The sequence below is a fragment of the Oncorhynchus mykiss genome, chromosome 5 (genome assembly GCF_057628025.1).
Source record: "Oncorhynchus mykiss isolate SJ-2025 chromosome 5, ASM5762802v1, whole genome shotgun sequence".
NCBI classification, from domain to species: Eukaryota; Metazoa; Chordata; class Actinopteri; order Salmoniformes; family Salmonidae; genus Oncorhynchus; species Oncorhynchus mykiss.
The window spans coordinates 37,402,793-37,422,164 of record NC_143026.1 but is presented as its reverse complement, the minus strand read 5'-3'; the positions used below and the strand labels follow the sequence as shown (position 1 = coordinate 37,422,164).

The window sequence follows — 19,372 nt, the reverse complement described above, 5'->3', positions numbered from 1 at the left end:
GTCAGAGTTATAGAACTTGATCACGCCAGCACATTTGTACTGAAGACATTCCCAATTATTTGCTCAAAGTACCAGTGCTCATAGCAGCAACTGTTTGAAGTAGACACAGCATACGGTGACAAAGGTGAACTCAAAACAACCAGCACAGCCTGAATTGGACAGGACTCAAATAATCATTAATTGAAAGGGTTATCATTTTGAACTAGATTACAGGAATTATTTATAAATGGATTCGTCTTAATTCTGAACCCACTGAAGTTAAGACTCCAGGAACTCCGTTTAACAAGGTGCATTACAGAAGGGAAAGAAAATCCTTGTTAGTCTAAAACCTTGACATGTATTAGTATATTCATTATTTAAAATAGTATTATTTAAAAATAGAACAGCTGTAATTTATGGTTGCCAAATCAACCCAAACAATGGTAGTAAATGGCTGCTGTTAAAGTTTGTAAATGTCTATGATCAGTTAACAAGTCCTGGCTGGTACATTGCTAAAATAAAAAGCAGGCTTTAGTTCTTTATATAAGATGTACCCGCATCAACATGTCAATATCCAGAGAAAAGAAACATGTTTACTTTCAAACAGCACACCGGGAGAATTGTATAGTTCAATGCATCTTTACTGAAGAATATATCAAAACGAGACACTTGTAGTTGCGAACAGTGAAAATTGCTGTGCCATGGATGTATTCAAATATTCCATACCGAAAACCGCTGTGTGAAGTATTGACAGTACATATACTTTGTAGGTAAATCTAACCTCTTCTCATGACCTAATGCTACCCGTCTTTGTTTAGTTGCATATAGTTTAAAGAGTGGATCTCTGTACATGTAGTTCATGCTCTGTCCTAAATACATCCACACCATAATGAATAAGTCTGTCCAATTACTCTAAATCTACAGGATCAAGCCTCAAATGGTCCAGGATCGCAGTGGTTCATCTGCCAGAAGAAGGCCGCTCTGTGTTGCGATTGCATGTGTAGCAAGGACAACGACAAAACTATTGGAAACAAAAGCACATTCAGCCAAGGTTATTGGTTAATGTTGCAGCTGTCATCAAGGCTGAGACACATCGTTCTCTTCACTCCGTCTTTTCCTGGCAAAAACCCCCTGCAGTCCATATTCCCATCGATTGTGCGTTTCAAAGTGCCATTTTGTTTCATGGTCACTGGCCACTTGGGAGTCTGAGCTGTAGTTAGACTTGTATTCACTCTTGCTTTTGCACTTTCTCTGGGTTTTCCTGGACTTTTTGGCGAACAACTTTCAATGTGGTAAGAAAATTCCCCAGGAATAGGACAAGAAATGTCAGTGCCAACATAAATACCTGAAATACACAAAAAGGCATTAAAGAAATCACATTTATGCTGAAAATCTTTACAAGACTACTGACACTGGAAGTTAAACCTTCCATTGAGGACATCTAGTACAATGACATCACAGGTGTCATTCTTAAAATTATTTTTATTTTAATACACAGTTCCAAAAATGTGGCATGTCAGTAGTGAAGTTAAGATATTGGGCTTTTAAAAAGCAAAGTGTCACCAGCTACTTCATGATGACACAAAATTGATATATTTTGCATCATCATGATGATGTGGCCTGTGACTGAGTAGAGAGTAGTCTTGTAACGAGACAGGGGTGGATGTAGAGGCATGTTGTACTGTATTCTATATGAAAACAAGGGATTTTACAGAGATTGGATGGTAGTATTTCTGTCCTTACCTGCCACTCTTTACAGTCTTTATGTCCTGCCAACCGAAACAGGGTCAAAGCATTGTACAGCTGCCAGAACTGTGAATGGGATTGGAGAGAGAAAAGTTCAGTCTAAGACCTAAAACCTTATTCAAGAACACAAGCATGGCAGCTGGCGTATGTACATGTAAAAGTATAAACAGCTGAAATAAGGAACAAAATGTAAGCTTTGCAATCATGTTGGGCAACACTTATTTTACAAGTGTGACAGATTTTGCAATACCATCTTTTAACTTCTTCAAGTCTCCCCACTCCACTCTCTTCCCCCATAATGCCTCATCCTAGTCTGTGTGAAACAAGCTGGCACACACTCAGACCTCATCCCTGGATAACCATTTTAGTACAGTTGTGTTAGACTTACATGTCCGAAGAAGAGGAATGGCAAGAGGAAGGTGAGCCCTCTCCACATCCATGACTGGAACCCCTCTGCAAAACAGAAACAATTAATAAAATGGTGGAAAATCCAGAACATTGAATAATGTATAAACTTCCCGAAAGACAGTATGTTTACATCCAGTTCAACTGGCTTTGTCAGGAGTACAGGTTAATCATTAGACTAAAATACATGGTAGAGTAAAGTAAGCTATATCAAAAACAGCTAAACAAGAGGGACAAAAGCTTTATCCTCTTGACCAATACTATGTTCAAAGGGCAGCTGCAAACTGATTGCAAAATGTTGTCCATTAGCTCCCTCTGGTAAGCAAGATTTCACTAAATATATTTTGCTACAGTCTATCATAATTGGAATTTTGGGCAGTAGAAATGTAAACTTTGATTAAAAGAGGACGTGTGTGAACTCATGCAGGGCATTCCGACAACTGGGACATCACTCAAAATGGAAGAGTAGAGACTTGCTCAAGGTTAAAACACCACCTTTGTCCCATTTTTCCAGTCATGGGGTTGCTTGTGGCCCACTTCTTTGTAAGAACTATTAAAACACATGCAAATGTCTTGTACAGGGAATATAGCGGAATACAAACAGTGTAGCTATTCCCACCGCAAGGCAATCAAACAAGAGAAATGTCGGTATAGGGACAAAGTGGAGTCGCAATTCAACGGCTCAGACACGAGACGTATGTGGCAGGGTCTACAGGCAATCACAGACTACAAAAAGAAAACCAGCCACGTCTTGCTTCCAGACAAACTAAACACCTTCTTTGCCTGCTTTGAGGATAATACTGCGCCACCGATGCAGCCCACTACCAAGGACTGCAGGCTCTCCCTCTCCATGGCTGACGTGAGTAAGACATTTAAACGTGTTAACACTCAATAGGCTGCCGGCCAAGACGGCATCCCTAGCCGCATCCTCAGAGCACGTGCAGACCAGCTGACTGGTGTGTTTACGAACATATTCAATCTCCCCATCCCAGTCTGCTGTCCCCACATGCTTCAAGATGGCCACCATTGTTCCTGTACCCAATAACACAAAGGTAACAGAACTAAATGACTATCGCCCAGTAGCACTCACTTCTGTCATCATGAAGTGCTTTGGGAGACTCACCTCCACCTTAGCTGCCACCCTAGACCCACTTCAATTTGCTTACCACCCCCAATAGATCCACAGATGACGCAATCACCATCACACTGCCCCTTACCATCTGGACAAGAGGAATACCTATGTAAGAATGCTGTTCATTGACTACAGCTCAGCATTCAACACCATAGTACACTCCAAGCTCATCATTAAGCTTGAGGGCCTGGGTCTCAACCCCGCCCTGTGCAATTGGGTCCTGGACTTCCTGACGGGCTGCCCCCAGGTGGTGAAGGTAGGAAACACTTCTTCGCTGATCCTCAACACTGGGGTCCCACAAGGGTGCGTGCTCAGCCTCCTCCTGTACTCCCTGTTCATCTATGACTGCGTGGACATGCACGTCTCCAACTCAATCATCAAGTTTGCAGACGACACTACAGTAGTGGGCTTGATTACCAACAATGACGAGCCTAAAGGAAGGAGGTGAGGGCACTGAGTGTGGTATCAGGAAAATAACCTTGCACTCAACGTCAACAAAACAAAGGAGATGATCGTGGACTTCAGGAAACAGCAGAGGGTGCACCCCCCTATCCACATCGACAGGACAGCAGTGGACAAGGTGGAAATCTTCAAGTTCCTCGGCATACACATCACAGACAAACAGAAATGGTCCACCCACACAGAGTGTGGTGAAGGCGCAACAGCGCCTCTTCAACCTCAGGAGGCTAAAGAAATTTGGCTTAACACCTAAAACTTCGACAGATGCACAATTAAGAGCATCCTGTCGGGCTGTATCACCACCTGGTACGGCAACTGCACCGCGCACAAACGCAAGGCTCTCCAGAGGGTGGTGCGGTCTGCATAATGCATCACACAGGGGCAAACTACCTTCCCTCCATGCCACCTACAGCACCCGGTGTCATAGGAAGGCCTGCATGTTCACCCCGCTACCATCCAGAAGGCGAGGTGCATCAAAGCTGGGACCGAGAGACAGCTTATTTCAAGGCCATCATACTGTTAAACAACCATCACTAACACAGAGAGGCTGCTGCCAACCTACAGACATGAAATCATTGGCCACTTCAATAAATGGATCACTAGTCACTTTAATAATGTCTTGCATTACTCTTCTCGTATGTATATGTATTCTATACCATCTTGCCTATGCCCGCTCGGTCATCCATATATTCTTATTCCATCCCTTTACTTAGATGTGTGTATTAGGTAGTTGTGGAATTGTTAGAGTACTGTTAGATATTACTGCAGTCAGAACGAGAAGCACAAGCATTTCGCTACACTCGTAATAACATCTGCTAACCATGTGTTGGCGACCAATAAAATGTTATTTGATTTACAGGCATGACTGAAATTACTGGCACCCTTGATCAAGATGAGAGAGAGAAAAAAAGACGAAAGTAATGAGATATTGTATGCAAAAATTATATCATTTTATACAATTGCTCAGAGGGAAATATTTTATTTAACAAGTAATAAAAAAACTATTCTCAAAAAGATAGGGGTCAGAATTATTGGCACCCGTGTTTTCAATACTCATGCACCCTCCCTTTGCGAGGATAACGGCACAGAGCCTTTTTCTAAAATGTTTTATGAGATTGGAGACCACATTGGAAGGGATCTTAAGAGACCATTCCCCCATAGAGAATAGTTCCAGATTATTATGATGCATTCGTAAATTCACGCTGGAGTGCCCTGGGCGTTCGTAAATTCAAAGCGTTGTCAGATTGTCCGTTCATAAATTCAGAGCGTTTTGCTCTTGAAGTGTTTGAGCGCACACTGGACACTCTGGCCAAGGAATAGGGTTTATTTGAACGTTCTGACCTCCCAAGTTAACTGGGTAAAGTTAGCTAGCTTGCTTGCTACTTCCAGACGTAACTGAGAGAACACCTCACTCTGACCATTTTACTTGACCTAGCAGAGCTGGTTAGGCTTTTCACAATGTTAACTAGAGCGTTGGTGACTTAACTGTGCTGCTGGCGACAGTTTAATGAAGCAAACCCCCCCACTATATTTTACAGTAGATATGGATTTTTTTTCTGTATATGCGCATGGCGTGCGTGGCCAAAGAGCTCTATTTTCATGTCATCCAACAAATGCAAACACACAATGTTCTATTTTTTTTTAGCATACAATATAGCTCAGTATTTGTATTATTTATTTTAGACCGCCTTTAAAAAAAATGTTTTATCAAGGGTGCCAATAATTTTGGTTGTGACTTAATGGTTCAAAAGCTTTCCCAAGTCATAACCAATAAGCAAGCCTTAGAAACTGTCTTAACTGAAAAGGAACTCATCATACCCACTGTGAGGTCCAACTGATTTCTTTCCCCCAAAGCTCGTAACCTGTATAAGCAGCCACTTTGGTAGTAATATTGAAGAAACTGCACAAAGCCTGAAAAACACAGGGATGAATTTCAACAAATGAATCAAATACTTTTACAATCAATCATATGAGTAATGACATGGACTTACATTGTGCGACTTCTTTTCAAAAAACTCAACACATGAAGATAAAATGAGAAAGTAGATGCTTACTCTGATAAATGGAGAAGGCAAGGAATTGACTTCTGAACATCTGATACATGGACCCCTCTGGCCTTTGAGAAGAAAAGAGGAACCAATCAATACAGGCAATCTAATAACATTTATCAAACTGCTCGTCAAGCAACCTTTGAGGATAACTGCCAATCGATTTTGACCGACAGCAATTCATGAAAGTGTTCAAAGTTGAAAATAAATAAAAAGGACTTACCAGGTAAGCATTACACCTGATAGGAAGGTAGAGACGTAATGATGGGAGACCCACCACCCTTTGATCCTGAAAGGACACATTGAGTGGAATTAGAATAAAGCAGCAGAACTAGGTCAACATGCTAGTCTATTATTTGAATCTCACGGAGTAAATAAATAATTCGGTCACATAAAAAGCTTAGTAGCTCACCGGGACCCATTGCTCATGAGGATGCTTTCCCTTATGGTCAAAGTGCAATAGTACCAAACCAGCAAGAAGTTGAAGATTTCATCTGTGACACTGAAACAAAAAACAGACATTTACAACTACCTTGCTTTAACAAAACATTAAAAGATGCAATGAGGAAACATCAAAATGTATAATATAACCAACTCACCGGTAATTGAACAAGAAGAGACAGGTTATGGCAGCAAACATCAAGATTATTGTCATGCAAAGCTTGAACTTCTCATATTCATCTTTGTAGGCAAATCTGCTCGAGCGAAAAGATACAACAAGGAATTAGATGCAGCAACCAAACAGATGTGACTGAATACAGATATTCTGTAAAGCTGAAGCAACACACTTACTTAGCCTGGTTGCTGAGGAGTGTGACATTCACATTGCCAAGGACCAAATTTAAGTACAATCTGAAAAGAGACACATACTTTTACACCCTCTAATGACAAACTGCGTCAAATCTGTAACCAACCAAAAAATAACCATGTCCTCAAATACACTGACCCATTCTTCTTTGGCAAATAGGCTTCCATATCAAAGAAGAAATGTTCTTTGTCTTTAATTTGCATTTGGATGTCTTTGATCAGTTCTGTTTCTTTCTCATCGCTTGTTTTTGTACATCTGTAAGAGAACAACACACTAAATGCTCAGGTCCTAATTATGAGAACCTTTGGTACAGGAAAACAAGACTGGATGGACCATTCTTTGTCAATAACTGCAAGCTGCCAGCACTAATAATAGGCTACTTACTTGCGCAGACTGTTCCGGAGGTCTTTTAGACCCTTCCTCTGTTTACTAATGGCAATGCTGCATGTTGCCTGGAGGTTGGTGAGCTCATCGAGCTTCTGTCTGTACACTTTGTGAGTTTCCTAGAAATAAGAATGGAAAGCAAATGACTGCACATTGCTCACCAGTACTCAAATATGTTGATAACGGTCAGGCAATTATTTTCAAAGTCCAAATTTAGACAAGCCGTGATGGATAAGGTCTTGGACAGATCCCCTCTTTTATTCTTGCAGTTTGAGGCTGTCTCAGTGGCTTACTTTCTTTCTTTCCTCTCTCTATGGTCCTTGATCTAGCAGTATATGACAAGTGGATGGAAGGCAATATTACAATATCATTGAAACCTATCCAGTCGTTTCAAATGGTAGCAATTAAGAAGGAAATAACGTTAAGAGGGGAGGAAGACACGACTACACCCGGAGTTAAGTGACATTTATTTGCTACTTATCCGCATTGGTTGACTGATTTAACTGCGCCGAAGTGAAAACTTGGTGGATTTCACTTAAACACAACTAACGTTACCTAATCATTGTTATTAATCGGAGTTGGCTTGCTAGCTTGCTGGTTATAAGGACTATAACAGGCGAACGTTATTATTGCTAGATATTTAACGTTAGCTAACATTCGCCATTCATTGTTCAAATGTGCGGATATTAAAAGCTAGCTGTACCACTTTAAGTAAATTTGACTTGCAGATACCACAGTATACGAATTAGTTATATTGGAAAGTTCCTAAATACAACATATTGTGTACAAAAATACCTGATGTTGTGTACAAAAATACCCTTTATCAAGTTAGTATGCTAGCTAGCTTCTAGCCATGTTGGCTGGGTTAGCTAAACTAGCTAGAAAGCTAGCTGAGCTGACAATAGTAACGTTATATCAGTTATCTTCCAACCTCTCTTTCTGAACTGGCGGTAGTCCACTTCATGCCACGCACCTAGCTAGTTATCAAACTGGCTTCACATAGGCCTACCTGTAACTGTTGATATTCTTGGTCAATTTCTCCCCATTCAGTTTGACACCTTTGCAGTGACATTGTGTCAGTAAGCGGCACTCGCCGACTCCCACTGTACAGAACGGACAGTGCAGCTGTCCACGATTATTTTCTTATTTCATTTAGAGCGCATGCGTCTGAACGCCTACTACTGAAAAATGTACATCTGTGTCGTCACTTGTTCTAAGTGCAGAAACAAACTTACTAGACAGGAACCCCTACTACAGTAACATTTTCATAAACAGAACTGCATTTGTATGAATGTTTTGAATAATGATTTTGAGGGCAATATAATGACACATTTACAAAGAGAAAGTTTCTCAGCCCGAACGAAATCTAGTATTTGTACATCTATGCAAGTTGGTTGCTATGGGGATAGGACGCTTGGTAATTGTTGCCTCGCTTGTCTTTTACCACCTAGCTAGCTAACCAGCTATGTTGACCTAATGTTAAATTTGACTTCACTTTGAAAATTTAAAAGACAAGTGGATTGAGCTAATAGGAGTCGTTCGCTTGGACACATACGAGGTACAATTTGAGTTAATCAATTATTTTTAGCTGTAAAAGTAATGTATAAAAATTTCACATTTGCTAGCTAGCTAGCTAACTTTGTTGGCATAATCTGCGAAATGTTCTTATTTTGTTTCAGTTTTGGTTATAGCTAGCTTCAAATGATAAACTATTTTCAACTACCTGTTCCATGAATGGACTGTCAAGTCTTTGCATCCATAGCTGTAGTCTAGTGGTTACCAGATACATTTATTTCTACAGCATCCTCCAAACCAGTTGGTGGTGGGGCTGCAGTTATGCTGTAAATTGATTAAGGATTATGCCTTTAAGTTAATAAACAATGTTTGAAAATCATGTATGTTCTGCTTACAGCCATGCCTCATCTGAAGAAACCTCGAAAAGTGGAGCCCCTGTCAAAATTATGGGACAGAAAGGCACAAAAGTGTGGACTGCGACACACTGTTTATTCAGTCAATGGAGATGAATACACCGGGGATTGGCTGGACAGCAAGAAGCATGGTACTACTGTAGCATGACATAGATTTTCCACACACCAAGTATTAGGCCTAGGCTTACTGTGTCACCATTCAGACACATGGGCTGTGATTGGTTCTCTCCAATTTAAAAATAATAATCTTTCAACAGATTATAAGAACATACAGTACCAGTCAAAGGTTTGGACACATCTACTCATTCAAGTGTTTGTCTTTATTTTTTTCTATATTGTAGAATAATAAACTCTTGGCATTTTCTCAACCAGCTTCACCTGAATGCTTTTCCAACAGTCTTGGAGTTCCCACATATGCTGATCACTTGTTGGCTGCTTTTCCTTCACTCTGCGGTCCAACTCATCCCAAACCATCTTAATTTGGTTGAGGTCAGGTGATTGTGGAGGCCAGGTCATCTGATGCAGCACTCCGTCACTCTCCTTCTTGGTCAAATAGCCCAAATACAGCCTGGAGGTGTGTTAGGTCATTGTCCTGTTGAAAAACAAATTATAGTCCCACTAAGCGCAAACCAGATGGGATGGCATATTGCTGCAGAATTCTGTGGTAGCCATGCTGGTTAAGTGCCTTGAATTCTAAATAAATCACAGACAGTGTCACCAGCAAAGCACCCCCACACCATCTCACCTCCTCCTCCATGCTTCAGGGTGGGAACCACAAGTGGAGATCATCTGTTCACCTACTCTGCATCTCACAAAGACACAGCGGTTGTAACCAAGAAGTCATCAAATTTCGACTCCTCAGACCAAAGGACAGATTTCCACCAGTCTAATGTCCATTGCTCGTGTTTCTTGGCCCAAGCAAGTCTCTTCTTATTGGTGTCCTTGGTAGTGGTTTCATTGCAGAAATTCGACCATGAAGGCATGATTCACGCAGTCTCCTCTGAACAGTTGATGTTGAGATGTGTCTGTTACTTGAACTCTGTGAAGCATTTATTCTGGCTGCAATTTCTGAGGCTGGTAACTCCAATGAACTTATCCTCTGCAGCAGAGGTAATTCTGGGTCTTCCTTTCCTGATCTGTAAATGATGGGCAAATTAACATTCATGGATATAGTTTACTTAGAAGGGACAGAAATAGGAATGGTGGGGGTGTAGCACTGTACATTCAGAATCATATACCTTCTGAAAGGAGCGATTACCTTAATGTATGTCAAATAGAGGCACTATGGGCTCAAGTACATCTGCCTCACCAGGCACCCATATTGGTAGGTTGTGTGTATAGGCCTAGCTCTAAGGTGTCCTATCTGGATGACTTATGCACTGGGTTTGACCAGGCCACAGATAGTAACAGAGATGTATTTATCTTGGGTGATTTTAATATAAATTGGAAGGATCATAATAATTAAAATATAACTAAATTGATGAGATATGCCGAGAACTGTGGTTTGAAACAAATGGTTAATGATACCACTAGATCATCAACTAAGTTGGGTCATCGTTCAGATAGCATTGATCTGATCTTCTGTAATATACCATTGCAATGCTTAAAAGCCAGATCAATGCTAGTGGGCTGGACAGACCATAATATTGTGGCCATTACCATGAACACCAATGTTCCAAAGAAACCCCAAAGGATTGTGGTCATGATACATTTTTAAAAATTTAATCATGAGCTATTTCAAAATGATTTGGCTGCTGTACCCTGGGCGCTGATTTATCTAGAGGATGATTTAAATCACGCTACTGAATGCTTATTGATTTGCTCACTGAGGTAATGGACCATCATGCACCAGTAAGAAAGAGTACAGTTGAGGTTCGTCAATCTCCATGGATTGATGAGGAACTGGGTGAAGCATTTTCTCAAAGAAATATGGCAAAATTCTTAGCAGCCATATCTAAACTAGAAATTGATGAACATAATTATAGAACATTACGTAATTATGCAGTTAAATTAAATCGTAAGAAAAAAACGTTATTTTACAAAAATGCTTTTAGTGGTTGTAAAAAGGTATGGAATACAGTGAAGGGCTTACTTGATACATCTATTTCATCATACCCATCTAGTGTGGAGATTGATGGGAGAACAATAACAAAACCAGCTGATATTGCCAATAATTTTGCAGTTTCTTTTACAAAGAAAATGTATTTACTGAGTGATAATGTAAACACCCATTCTTCCAAACAAGCTATTGTCCAATGGATTGATGATCATATTATGAGCAAAAAAACATGCTCTTTTAGTCTACAAATGGTTTCAGTAGAGGTGTTAAACCTATTGAAGTCATTACCCAATGGTAAATCTACAGGTTATGATCTTATGGACAATTTTTTACTTCGCTATGCTGCTCCCCAGATAGCAGCTCCACTGAAATACATATTTAATTGGTCACTGGAAAAGGGGACATTTGCAAATGTATGGAAGCATGTTAAACTGTGTTCTATCCTGAAAGACAGCAAAAAAACAAAACAATTACTCCTCCCAGTAGTTGACCAATCAGTCTGCTCTCTTCACTCAGTAAGATATTGGAGGGTATTGCGAGTCGACAAATATGGGAGTACATGGAAAAAAATGATCTGATTACAGCCAATCAGCATGCTTATCGCAAAAACCATTCCACTACCACTGCATTGGTTGACATGACTGACCATTGGCTCAATGCTATGGATAATGGCAGCTTTGTGGAGTACTATTTTTAGATTTTAGTGAAGCATTTGATTTAGTGGATCATTAAATAATTTGGACAAAAGAGAATGTTGGTAAGAGACAGACATTCAGTAAATAATAGGAATAGATTGTGTTATCCAGACAGAAAAGAGAAATAGGCAAAATAACATTTCGATTTAGACCAATAAAGAAATTGAATAATTTAGCTGAGCAAACCAGAAACCTTTCAATATATAAATTCAAACAATACTTTAAAACCATTTAAATATAATACATAGGAAAGTTGTGCTGGACTATGGTCGATGAAGAATCAATCTATCTTGTTAGACTGTTAGGGTATTAATCGGGTCAATATGTTAGTGTATTATGTCTGTTTGTAGCAGTGTGTTATATGTAAAAATGTGATCGTATTATAAATTGTATTTTAATGTTTAAGGACTCTTGGAAGATTAGTCCAAATGAGGACTAAAAAAGATCCTAATCAAATCAAATCAATCATGTGGCAGTCCTCATGAGAGCCAATTTCATCATAGTGCTTGATGGTTTTGGTGACTACCTCATGAAGCTGGTTGAGAGAATACCAAGAGTGTGCAAAGCTGTCATCAAGGTAAAGGGTGGCTACTTTGAAGAATCTCAAATATAAAATATTTTGATTTGTTTAACGCTTTTTTGCTTACTACATGATTCCATATCTGTTATTTCATAGTTTTGATGTCTTCACTATTATTCTACAATGTAGAAAATAGTAAAAAATAAAGAAAAACCTTGGATTGAGTAGGTGTGTCCAAAGTTGTCAGGTACTGTAGATAACTTTTTTTCTTTCCCACTATAACTTCAATAGTATTGGTCATCACTTAATTTGTTACCAGCTAGACCTATTTAAAAAAAAAATCTGTAATCAATATGTGGGTAGCTTTTCTCACTGTTCCTTTAATTTTTCTAGGCAAAGGAACTCAAATTTGGAAGAAGCCCGGGGCCATTTATGATGGAGACTGGAAATATGGCAAACGTTATGGATATGGGACCTATAGCAAACTCCTGTCTGTAACCAATGAGTATTCAAGGGAATACTCAGGTGGATGGGAAAATGACAAAAAGCATGTATGTACACAGGACAATGTTTGTTTTGTTAGGCTAAAAATGTAAATAATGTAAACCTAGGCCTATTCTATTTCTTCATTTATTATAAGACACCTGGCCTCAGTGAAACAAGGGCAGGTTTCTATGTCTTCTCATCTACCTTAGGGGTTTGGGACCTACTTCTACAGTGACACTGCCTGCTATGAGGGAGAATGGAGTGAGGATCAGAGGAGTGGCTGGGGCAGGATGTATTATGACAATGGGGACATATATGAGGGAGAATGGCTGAAAAACAAACATCACGGACAGGGCATGCTTCGTCTCGGTAAGGGCACATTATTTTACATTTAAGACTATCTCATGACTGGGGCGGCAGGTAGTCTAGTTGTTAGAGCGTTGGGCCAGTAACCGAAAGGTTGCCGGATTGAATCCTCGAGCTGACAAGAAATCTGTCGTTCTGCCCCTGAACAAGGCAGTTAACCCACTGTTCCCCGGTAGGCCGTCATTGTAAATAAGATAATGTTCTGACTTGCGTAGTTAAAAAGGTTACATTTGAAAAAAATAACCATTTAAAAAAAAAAAAAAGTAATGACTTGTCAGGGGTGTGTGGAAGACAAAAAAAAAGTTGATTTCCAGAGTGTGCAGTGGATGGGTGAGAAAGATGAAGTAATTGTAGACTACATTTTATTGCATCTTCATTAGAGTACTTTGACAATATGGATGTAATTCAATGAAACACTAAGACATCAATATTGCACACAAGTCTTACTACTGTGCCAACAGTGATTCGATAATACAATGGGTTTTTTTGTGAAAAAAAAGTTGTAATTTGGTTTTAATTAATTCTGTGTGGGTTTGAATGGATTTAGCCGTAGACTATATACAGTATGTCAGGTTGCGACTTCTCTCATTTGTTTTGAAGCAAATGAAAACAGGTATGAAGGCAACTGGAAGTATGGGAAGAAGAATGGGCATGGAAAGTTCTTTTACCTGGACAAAGGTCAGCTTTATGAGGGCTTCTGGGTGGATGGAGTGGCCAAATGTGGAACAGTCTCTGACTTTGGAAGAGATGAGGCACCAACACCAACAATATACCCAATTCCTAAGGTACATACTTTGTCTTTTGAAGTGTTTTAAGAGGTTTGTCTTTACCGGGTGTTGCAAGTGTTGAGCCAAGCCACGTTACCTGCTTATGTGAATATCAATTCACTGTATGGTGAGGTCTCCCCCTTTTCTCTATTTAAAGGTACATCTGTTGGATGTGAGATCAGTTTTAATGGAAACACAATCAACATACCACAGTGAATAGGACAAGCCAAAGAAGAACATCAGAACACCCTAAAGTGCTCCATCTCTGCTGATCTCTGGACACCATGCTCACTTACCATGCTGTTAAATGCCATCATGTAACAAATAAAGAGAGCACATCATCATGAGGAAGATTTGAGTAATTTTACTTCTATGAAACGGGACCACTGAACATGATTTGACTTGTAATGAGATCATGGTGCCATCTGGATATCATTCCCCAGTGGCAACTCGAGGTATTACAAACACATTCCTAGAAGCAAAACTAAAAGTAAACAGTTACATTTGCCAAGACCAACCCACTCAGTGTACAAACAAACAAGTCACAAAGGGTGCACTTTGAACAGAAAATGAAAGCAACAGATAACACTTTTACAAAGCCAATTGTGTTTAGAAAGAATATGTGCAGTTAATCTCTGTATTCACTGTTTAAGCAGCAGTGAAAATAACTTGACACTTTTCTAGTCACAAATTCATATTTTCCGACCAAATAATCATGGTACAAAATGCTATTTCAATACCACAGGTTACAACTATGAAAACACTTTTTGTAGAGTTTATGCAGCAACATTTGGCCAACCGATTAGACTAAAAATAACTTAAACAGGCTGATTACATTTAATCTCTCAAACATGAATTGAAACCTGAACCTTAGGTTGAATACAGAACTGACAGAAGTAAGACAATGGTCGCGTTCTGCTGGTCAGACGTTGCATGCATCAACCAATGGTTGTGTGCCCCATCGTCGACTGCGCCTTCGGACACCAGATTGTTATAACATATGTGGTTAGCTGGTACTTAAAATACCTATCCAGGCATTGTAAGATCTGGCATGCATCAGCAACGCCTGGGCAGAGGTACGTGCCCATTCATTGGTGCTCATAGAATACAATGAGGCAAGCCACCGTGTCACAATATAGTAGTTAAAGGGATAGTTTACCCAAATTACAGAATGACATATTGGTTTCCTTACCCTTTAAGCAGTCTATGGACAAGGTATGACAGCAATCCAGTCTTTGGTTTAATTTCCCTGGGACTGTTTCCACAAGCTAACGTTTTAGCATTTGAGGCACAAATCCCATTCAAGTCATTTTTTGCACATCATGTTCAAAACTTCTAAGTGACTTTTGAGCTTTACTACCAATTTTAGATACTTTCTTATGATTTGGACACGATGCGCGAAAATTGCTAATATCGACCCATCAATGTGATTTGTGCCACAAATGCTAAAAAGTTAACATGTGGAAACAGTGCCAGGGACACCAAAGCATAGATTGTTTTCATACCTTGTCCTTGGGCTGCTTAGAGGGTAAGGAAAACAGCGTCCTTTTGTAATTTGGGTGAACTATCCTTTTAATGAGAGGCCTCTTTAGCCCCCTCCTACCATTACCTGTAAGGTAAAAAAAAAAAAAAAAAAACTGGCCTAAATGCTCCAAATGCCAGTGAAAGATGCATTCTCAAACATTTGTATAACTTTAGCCAGTAGTTTTGAAAGTGCTGGTCACGAGACAAAAGTGCTACCCGTTTTTTGTGTACGACTTCATCCAATTGTGTGCTATGTCATCCATTTTGTGTGATATGTTACAAATATAGCAATTTGTATGATTTCATAAGATTGAGCAATTTGTGTGGTATGTTACGAATCCAAATGACCCTTTGCTAAGCCCCCGGCCCCCTTGGTTACTGTTGCAACCTTGGACCACGTTTTCCCAGGAAGCCCAATTCCCCCTTCGAACCACTGGCATAATCCCCTCACAATGACAAACTGTGTTTTTAATACACAATGAAATGAAACACAGACTACCCCGTGCAAGTCAGGAGACTCTCGGGTATGTTGTGGTTGACTGTCATTGCAATTGCTTCATGGGAACCTGGTCAAATGAAGGTTGTAGTGTGGCTAGCCACTGGACGGCTTTGAATGCACCGTCAGCATGCAGCCAAAGTTACTAACCACTTTTGGAGCCAACTAGTGCTCTTAAATCGTATCCTGATGTCGACAGCAGATGAGAGTTGTATTCTAGCATGGCTAATTTAGCTTTTTTTTTATATATATATATAAAAAAAGTTATTAACTGCAATATTGGGTGGTCAATAAGACAGAGCTAGTTAAGCAGCTGAGTTAGCAAACAATGTAACTAAAGTATAATTTTGAATTAGTAAAATAATTAAACAGGCTCTGCATTTCAGGAATCACAGTAGCAAGTACCTGCGCACTTTTCAATTGTAAAGTCATTTAAAACTATTTGTTTTTGGATAGAAATTCTGTTTTTGTAATGGCTTTCATGTGTTTCAAATATGAGCTTATCCGTGGTGTTGGAATTGCTGACAGGTGCTATCCATTGGAGCGCTGCGATTGGTTAGAGTGCATCTTTAAGACTGTGTTAACTGGTATAGTTTCACAGTTAAAAAGTAACACTGTCTGGAATCATTCTTTGAAAAATAATTTTTAAAAATCTCTAGAAATGTGAATATTTGGAAATGGTGAGTAACATCTCAAATGTTTTGAAATTATGAGCAGATTATGTAGCGTTTTAATAGAAATGTATAACTATTGGCAACAAAGGATTGGCTTGAAATAGACATTATCAACGAGAGGTCAGTCTTTATGGGAAATGAGAGCTGGGGGATTGCAAGTGGGACTCTCCTCTACCGTCCAGCTCATTCTGCAGCCTGGTCAGGTTGGATAACTCCTCCAGCTCCTGGAACTGCCTGTCTGTCTTGTGGCTGACAAGGGAACGGTAGAAATGTACAGCAAAGACTATAAATATCAGGCCAAAAGGCACCATGATGGAGGTGGAGGTGATGGCAGCAGCCACACCTGCAGATATGGTCCCATTGTTGGGGTTGTGGTTCTTAGGCCTAATGGGTAAAAATTTGACCCAGCAGAGGAGCACCACCTCAGCCAGGAAGAGCAGGGTGCCAATGACTGTCGAGAAGGCCCAGGCCAGCTCTATGTGGTGGTGCATTCTCTCATGTGGAGACTCCTTCACCGAGTTGAGGTTGTGAACATTACTGACTGCCTCGATGTTAGGCAGGATGCAGGTACTAACCATCAGGGCAAAGAGGTGAACAGCCACCAACACTGTGGTGCAGGCACTGAAGGCAATGAGGAGACCAGGTGGGTATGGATAGCTTGTGTCCAACTGAACCTCCACCATTGCTACCTGAGAGAAGGGGGGAAGAACATTGTGGAATAAGCATACAAGACAGGCTGTCTGGAACATGACCTTCCAAAATGAAGCAGAACTCTTTTTTTTTTAAACTAGGGAGTGCAAGAAATCCATACATGATTAATACATAACGTTTCTGGTTTTGGATGATGCTGGTCCTCATGCTATGCACATCAAATAATTGCCTCTGCTGCTATGCATCTGACTTTGGGCCAGTTTATTCCTTACCATAGCGAACCCAGACAGTAGAGCAGACGTTCGACTGGAAGCCTTCAGTTTTGCTCGACTCAAGTAAAGCTTCCTCCACGACAGTGCTTGCAACGAATGTTCGTTCAGACTCATTGCACTGCTGAAATTGAATAGACTGAACGGGCTGATTGTTGTTTGACTCGTAGCCTATGTGGCTGTTCAACAATTGGCATTAGCTAGCCTAGATAGTAACATCCTCGGTGTCCACTGACATCGATGTACAAAAATTATCGGTTGAGGTCCATTCTATCGATTCTCGCTAGTATTCCTGTTTACCTTTAACGTCCACTTCTTCCGCACCGCCGTTTCGATCGAGCTGGATGGCTGGCTGCACCCCCGGATTACCCATAAACCATTGCGGTAAAGATACATAAACTTGGAACAAGTCTGCCTATGTAAAATAAGTGAGTTATTGCTATAGTTGATCATACAAACAAGGTAGTTACCTAATTCACCACAAAACTCTTTCTAGTTCGTACAATGATTAGATTACGGTCATTGTTTTTCATGTAGGGCCACTTGTGCAAAATGTCACCAAGCTTACTTGACCCCATGATGAAGGAAGATTTTGACGATGATCACCCAGGAGGTGTTTTCTCTGGCCTCTCGAAGGGGTCTTCGTGGTTTAGAGAGAACATGTCAGAACTGGTAGACGCACGTCGACTGACCCGAATGATAGATCGAAAGAAAAGAGTGAAGTCTATCGGTTTTATTGTAATTTGATCAAGACAAAAGTTTTTCCCGACTCATGCAACACTTGGGTATATGAGATATGCACTGAGACAATGAGGCCAAGTGAGCCGACACTTGCAAAACGCAGTCAATCCATCAATCTGTGTCCTCATGAATTTGAGTGCGCAAACACTTTACGGTATCGCGTGTTTTCGGATGCACTCTCATGCAAAGATTGAGACGATAGCTACAAATCATTCCAAGCAAACAGTCTGACACACGCTTACTCAATCTTCCCCAATAAAAATGATACCAATTCGTATTTGTTTTAAATAGCACGCTTTTTTTCATGTTATTACTTTAACGTCACGGGTAGAGTGAGATTGCAGTAGCCTCCCTGGGGTGCTGTTCCGCCAATGTTCAAATCAAATTTATTTATATAGCCCTTCGTACATCAGCTGATATCTCAAAGTGCTCTACAGAAACCCAGCCTAAAACCCCAAACAGCAAGCAATGCAGGTGTAGAAGCATGTTAAATTGTGAAAGCAACATGTGTTTAGTTATAGGGTGCGTTCGTAAATTCGCTCTGGCTATCTATTCCGATTTTAGAGCACTCGCGTCTAGAGTGTGCCAGAGCACAGAATACTGATGAATTTAAGAACGGTCAACGCCGGTTTTAGCACAGTTACCAATACTCTAGGAAACATGAAAACAGTCTAACCAGTTCTGCTAGGGGGAGTAAATGGTCAAAGTGAGGTGTTCAATTCAATTGAATTCAAATTGAAATTGTACAAATAGTTAAAGTAAAAATGGAAAATAAATCAACATAAATATGTGTTGTATTTACAATGGTGTTTGTTATTCACTGGTTGCCGTTTAATTGTGGCAACAGGTCACAAATCTTGCTGCTGTGATAGTACACTGTGGTATTTCACCCAATAGCTATGGTAGTTTATCAAAATTTGATTTGTTTTTTTTTCGAATTCTTTGTGGGTCTGTGTAATCTGAAGAATGTGTGTCTCTAATATGGTCATACATTTGGTAGGAGGTTAGGAAGTGCAGCTCAGTTTCCACCTCGTTTTGTGTGCAGTGTGCGCATAGCCTGTCTTCTCTTGAGAGCCACATCTGCCTACGGCAATCTTTTTCAATAGCAAGGCTATGCTCACTGAGTCTGTACATAGCCAAAGCTTTCCTTGATTTTGGGTCAGTCACAGTGGTCATGTATTCTGCCACTGTGTACTCTCTGTTTAGGGCCAAATAGCATTCTAGTTTGCTCTGTT

The 19,372-nt window shown here is 40.1% G+C and overlaps 3 protein-coding genes across 4 annotated transcripts; 1 reads left to right on the top strand and 2 right to left on the bottom strand.

Annotated features, from left to right (window-relative positions):
• Positions 1 to 602: 602 nt before the first annotated feature.
• Positions 603 to 8,164, bottom strand: LOC100653458 (transmembrane protein 120B). The gene is made up of 12 exons (XM_021602667.3): positions 7,971 to 8,164; positions 6,962 to 7,080; positions 6,716 to 6,832; positions 6,562 to 6,621; positions 6,369 to 6,464; positions 6,182 to 6,271; positions 5,993 to 6,058; positions 5,776 to 5,837; positions 5,540 to 5,632; positions 2,114 to 2,178; positions 1,723 to 1,791; positions 603 to 1,324 (listed from the first exon to the last, which is right to left on the bottom strand). Exons 1-12 carry the CDS (start codon positions 8,031 to 8,033, stop codon positions 1,208 to 1,210), a joined length of 1,017 nt encoding a protein of 338 aa, XP_021458342.1. The 5' UTR covers positions 8,034 to 8,164; the 3' UTR covers positions 603 to 1,207.
• morn3 (MORN repeat containing 3) lies at positions 7,171 to 14,130 on the top strand. 2 transcript variants are annotated; one of them, XM_021602670.3, is made up of 6 exons: positions 7,171 to 7,415; positions 8,874 to 9,020; positions 12,557 to 12,714; positions 12,859 to 13,018; positions 13,616 to 13,800; positions 13,940 to 14,130. In XM_021602670.3, the coding sequence occupies exons 2-6, from the start codon at positions 8,876 to 8,878 to the stop codon at positions 14,000 to 14,002; spliced, it is 711 nt and encodes a 236-aa protein (XP_021458345.2). In that variant the 5' UTR covers positions 7,171 to 7,415; positions 8,874 to 8,875; the 3' UTR covers positions 14,003 to 14,130. The 2 variants fall into 2 exon arrangements, with proteins under 2 accessions (XP_021458345.2, XP_021458344.2); XM_021602669.3 differs by lacking the exon at positions 7,171 to 7,415 and adding an exon at positions 8,134 to 8,519.
• Positions 14,129 to 18,514, bottom strand: orai1b (ORAI calcium release-activated calcium modulator 1b). Its single transcript, XM_021602671.3, has 2 exons — positions 17,400 to 18,514; positions 14,129 to 17,165 (listed from the first exon to the last, which is right to left on the bottom strand). The coding sequence occupies exons 1-2, from the start codon at positions 17,511 to 17,513 to the stop codon at positions 16,605 to 16,607; spliced, it is 675 nt and encodes a 224-aa protein (XP_021458346.1). The 5' UTR covers positions 17,514 to 18,514; the 3' UTR covers positions 14,129 to 16,604.
• Positions 18,515 to 19,372: the final 858 nt, after the last annotated feature.

Excerpts from the sequence above, each read along its gene's own strand:
- morn3 (XM_021602670.3), top strand. The coding sequence starts at position 8,876 with ATGCCTCATCTGAAGAAACCTCGAAAAGTGGAGCCCCTGTCAAAATTA. Across the intron at positions 9,021-12,556 it reads GCTGGACAGCAAGAAGCATG|GCAAAGGAACTCAAATTTGG; the intron begins GTACTACTGTAG and ends TAATTTTTCTAG. Across the intron at positions 13,801-13,939 it reads CAATATACCCAATTCCTAAG|GTACATCTGTTGGATGTGAG; the intron begins GTACATACTTTG and ends CTCTATTTAAAG.
- orai1b (XM_021602671.3), bottom strand. The coding sequence starts at position 17,513 with ATGAGTCTGAACGAACATTCGTTGCAAGCACTGTCGTGGAGGAAGCTT. Across the intron at positions 17,166-17,399 it reads TACTGTCTGGGTTCGCTATG|GTAGCAATGGTGGAGGTTCA; the intron begins GTAAGGAATAAA and ends CCCTTCTCTCAG.
- LOC100653458 (XM_021602667.3), bottom strand. The coding sequence starts at position 8,033 with ATGTCACTGCAAAGGTGTCAAACTGAATGGGGAGAAATTGACCAAGAA. Across the intron at positions 6,833-6,961 it reads CTCCGGAACAGTCTGCGCAA|ATGTACAAAAACAAGCGATG; the intron begins GTAAGTAGCCTA and ends GTTCTCTTACAG. Across the intron at positions 2,179-5,539 it reads TCAGTTGGACCTCACAGTGG|AGGGGTTCCAGTCATGGATG; the intron begins GTATGATGAGTT and ends TCTGTTTTGCAG.